Source organism: Cibotium barometz, chromosome 49 (assembly GCF_041138505.1).
Source record: "Cibotium barometz isolate CiBa-2024 chromosome 49, ASM4113850v1, whole genome shotgun sequence".
Classification (NCBI taxonomy): domain Eukaryota; kingdom Viridiplantae; phylum Streptophyta; class Polypodiopsida; order Cyatheales; family Cibotiaceae; genus Cibotium; species Cibotium barometz.
In genome coordinates, this window is record NC_141094.1 from 16,787,885 (window position 1) to 16,792,218 (window position 4,334).

General features: G+C 41.6%; 1 protein-coding gene across 1 annotated transcript; it reads left to right on the top strand.

The window, feature by feature from the left end:
- The first annotated feature begins 1,335 nt into the window (after positions 1-1,335).
- On the top strand, positions 1,336-2,098 carry LOC147610346 (uncharacterized). Its single transcript, XM_086785916.1, has 2 exons — positions 1,336-1,671; positions 1,783-2,098. The coding sequence occupies exons 1-2, from the start codon at positions 1,387-1,389 to the stop codon at positions 1,933-1,935; spliced, it is 438 nt and encodes a 145-aa protein (XP_086642042.1). The 5' UTR covers positions 1,336-1,386; the 3' UTR covers positions 1,936-2,098.
- The last annotated feature ends 2,236 nt before the right edge of the window (positions 2,099-4,334 follow it).

Consider the following 4,334-nt stretch of genomic DNA (forward strand, 5'->3'; position numbering starts at 1 on the left):
ATGTGCAGAAGATGAGTCAATGTGTGTGTGTGTGTGTGTGTGTGTGTGTAAAAATAGTTGTATATGTATAAGTCCATGAGACAAAGATTGAAGCATGGATAACAATTTGTGCACATTTATTATTGGACAAAAGATTGTAGCATGTGTAAACCTTTAAAACTTTGGACAAGGTGTAAAGCAAAAGCCTAAAAGTGAAAAAGGTATGTGTGTGTGTGTGTGTGTAAAAATAGTTGTATATGTATAAGTCCACGAGACAAAGATTGAAGCATGGATAACAATTTGTGCACATTTATTATTGGACAAAAGGTTGTAGCATGTGTAAACCTTTAAAACTTTGGACAAGGTGTAAAGCAAACGACTAAAAGGTGCTATTATTGGCTCCAAGGGCTAAAAAAATCAATATGAATATGACATAAATACCGCGTGTGGGAGAAGGAGCCACATGCGGTAGGGGGAGATTGAAACCAATGCTCTTGTTCATGTGTTGATAAGTATTTTCTTCTTCTTATGCTATGTTATGGGAAATAATCAAGACAAGTCTTACCAGGAAACGTTTTTAAGCCGACTTACACTTGGTGTAATCTTTGTTACTTTTGCCCATATGTATTTACAAGACAAATAATGTCCAAATATGTCTTGTGATCACATACACTACACAAGTATGCCTAACACACACAAGACAAAGGTATACATCAAAGAAAAGTCTTCTCTCATAATAATGATCGATTTTCTCTATCTTCTATGCTTGAGGATGCTTCCACCACATTGCAAAGATTGATACCTTTATGCCTTGAATTATTGTTACCATGGTCTAGAACGTGTTCATTCCACTGAAGAAACCAACCTCATGAGACCAAATGGTTCTCTAAGATAATCTTAGTTTAATCTGAAAGTATAAATGCCCTTTAAAAACCACATCCTTTTCCTTACTACCGTACTTGGCTATTTGATTAATGTTTTCAGTAGACTTACTTTGACAAAAAGGATAACAATCGGGTTGCACTAATAGAGCCGACATGCCCAATAAATAATATATCATGGTTCTATTTCTTGGTTGTTTTTTTTTAATTTTTTTTGGGGAAGTGCTACCATGGGGTGACTTACTTTGCCTTCTGGATATGATTCCTGGAATAATAACTATTTGCTGGGCTACACACGCGCCCACATTTCGTCTGTGCGTCTGAGAATATTGTCAACAATGAATCGCATGCGTAAGGAATCGTTGTAATATATGCGGAAGGTGCGTAAGGAATCGTTCCTGTGGCGCACGCAAAGCGACAATTGCAGGCGCGACCATGGAGCATTATAATAGGTGTGAATATATATAAGAAGTAAGTACCCACTCTCTCCAACGTGGAAGAGTAGTCCATCCTTAATTTTGCAAGCATGTCTTTCGGCTACCGCCGTCAATCCGAAGAGGAGGTGTACTCCGAGGAGGCCTACAACCAGCGGCTGCTGGCTCCTCGCTACGAGGTGGTTCCTCCACCTCGCTACACAGAGGAGAGGTACGCCACCTATGGCGAGAGCTTTAATGGTACTAGCTGCGGCCAGCCACCCTACGTGGGGGAAAGCTATGGCCGCCAATACCAGTGCAACCCCAATCCCACCAACTTCCAACGCGACGAGCGTCTCGGCGAGGTCGGTGCAGGAGCCGCAGGAGCTTTCGCCATGGTAAATCGCTTTAATTTACATTCCCTTTCGTTGTTGCAACACTACTTAATTAGAGGTCTTGCAAGCTTCTCATATGACCTTAGAGTGCTGAGATTTCAATATTCGTTGCAGTATGAAGCTCACAAAGCCTCCACCGACTGTGCACACGCCAAGAAGCACAAGGAGGAGGCTGAGCTTGCAGGTGTGGCGGCTCTTGGATCTGCTGGCTATGCTGCTTATGAACATCACGAGAAAGAGAAATATCGTGATGGCTGCAATTGGTAATTATTAAATGGCCACATCGTGATGGCTATATACCGACAAAAGTGAGCAATCTGTGAGCTCTAGCTTGCACTGATCTGTATCTCATCTCCTATAATTATGACACTAAAATAAGCTTGCTTCACTATTATTATAGAATATAGCTGTTATCAAGTAATTTTGATTAGTGAGCTGAACAAGTCAGAATACAATTTCTTCTGTTTTCATTTAAAAAAAAAATTATTATTAGCTTATTTGGATGCATGAAGAAAGATATGCTCATAAAGTAAAGTAGACAAAGTGTTTGCGTTACAAAGGCACTCATGCCACTATAAAACCACAAAATGCATCTCATAAAACACGTGCAAAGTGTAGAGAGAGAGAGAGAGAGAGAGAGAGAGAGAGAGGGGGGGAAATAGATTCAATAGAAATTTCATGTTCTTCCCTTGCAAATTCCTTCCAATAAATCCTATAGAAGGCCCAAGAACGAAACTAGATGACTAAAAATCTAGATTAGCACACTAAACATTTCAAGACCATCTACTACTTTGTTAAAGATCAATTTGGGACACTTCAATGCTTAATGCTACCTCAATCACTTGACACATTTCAATGCTTAATGCTACCTCAATCACTTGACACATTTCAAAAGCAAGTGGTGGTGGTGCTCGTCGATGGTGCGGCTGAAGTGCCTGCCCCTCCCCCAAAATATTGTTATGCCATCGCTCTTTGCTCGGGCGTGGCTTGTGTTAAAAAGCCCATAAATTGGTCAGGCGACACGGCATATGGAGAGAGGGATGGAGAGTTAAGCCGGTGTCTCATCTGGAGTGCGGGACATGTCTATGCACACACATAACAAAGCCCACATGGGCACTTGAATAAGAGCATACACATGAATAAGAGCACAAATCTCACAACACACACACATGCAACCAAGAGGAGAGGGGAGGGAGGGAAAAGAAGGAGGTGAACCTGTTTGAGTGGTAAGGAATTGGAGAAGGACTTGGAAGAGAGAGAGAACCTGCAAAACAAAGAATAAAGCAAAAACAAAAACATTTATTATCCCTAATCACACACACACACACCTCACAACCAAGAGAAGAGGGGAGGGAGGGCAAAGAAGGAGGCAAGCCTGCTTGAGTGGTAAGGAAGTGGAGAAGAGCTTGGGAGAGAGAGAAAACCTGCAAAACAAAGAACAAAGCAAAAAACAAAAACATTCATTATCTCTAATCACACACACACACACACACATCTCACAACCAAGAGGAGAGGGGAGGGAAGGCAAAGAAGGAGGCGAACCTGCTTGAGTGGTAATAAGGAAGTGGAGAAGAGCTTGGGGGAGAGAGAGAACTTGCAAAACAAAGAACAAAGCAAAAAATAAAAAACATTCATTATCCCTAATCACATACACACACACATCTCACAACCAAGAGGAGAGGGGAGGGAGGGCAAAGAAGGAGGTGAACTTGCTTGAGTGGTAAGGAAGTGGAGAAGAGCTTGGGAGAGAGAGAGAGCCTGCAAAACAAAGAGGCAGGCAAAAAACAAGAACATTATCCTTAATCACACACACACACATCTCACAACACATGCACATGCAACCAAAAGGAGAGGGGAGTGAGGGCAAACTTGGTGCTTGAGGGAGAAAAACGCATGCACGTGCACAAAAACTTCGAAAAAACGAGGCTCTGTTTTACTGTAAAAACCTGAACCGTCAAAATCAGCGTTGAAAAAAACCATTGAAAAATAATAATGAGAACATGGAAATAAATGTCGATTTTTTTTCCCCCCATGGCTGATTTCGACCACCATTTTGGCGCGGTATTTTTGACGACCTTTTCCACGATTATTTCCACGACCTTTTCGATGCTTATTTTGATGGTCGCTACTTTTCATTCAAATTCAAAATCTTTCCAGATCTTGCGTGCCCACGACATTTTAAATTCCATATCACAGACACCCTCCACAAATACTTAAGAGAGGATCCCCCTCCAAAAATAAGCATTCGTTCCCATTGCAAATCAATATGGAAACCATGGACGACATCACACCCTCAAATTTTGTTGATTTAGAGGAGAAGACACTTTGCCCATGTACTCGTTGTAAATACCAAGTGTGGCTCAACGTCGTGCAACGAATGACCATATAAAAAATGGGAAATATTTTCGATGGAGCAATTAGAACAGCTAATTAGTGGCAATGCGTGCTTCAACAATGAAGAACCAATGGATATCTGGCTTGAACGATGGAGACCACCAAGAGTAGCAACAAACGAGGTGATCCACCACCAACCCGAGGAACTTGAGGTGGATTCAGAGCAAATACTAGAACATGACATGGATGACATGATAAATGTGGTTTGGAACACGAAGGGGTAGAAGAAATCACACGACATATGGAATACGCTTCCCAAGAAGAGAAAGAGC

Excerpts from the sequence above, each read along its gene's own strand:
- LOC147610346 (XM_086785916.1), top strand. The coding sequence starts at position 1,387 with ATGTCTTTCGGCTACCGCCGTCAATCCGAAGAGGAGGTGTACTCCGAG. Across the intron at positions 1,672-1,782 it reads CCGCAGGAGCTTTCGCCATG|TATGAAGCTCACAAAGCCTC; the intron begins GTAAATCGCTTT and ends TATTCGTTGCAG.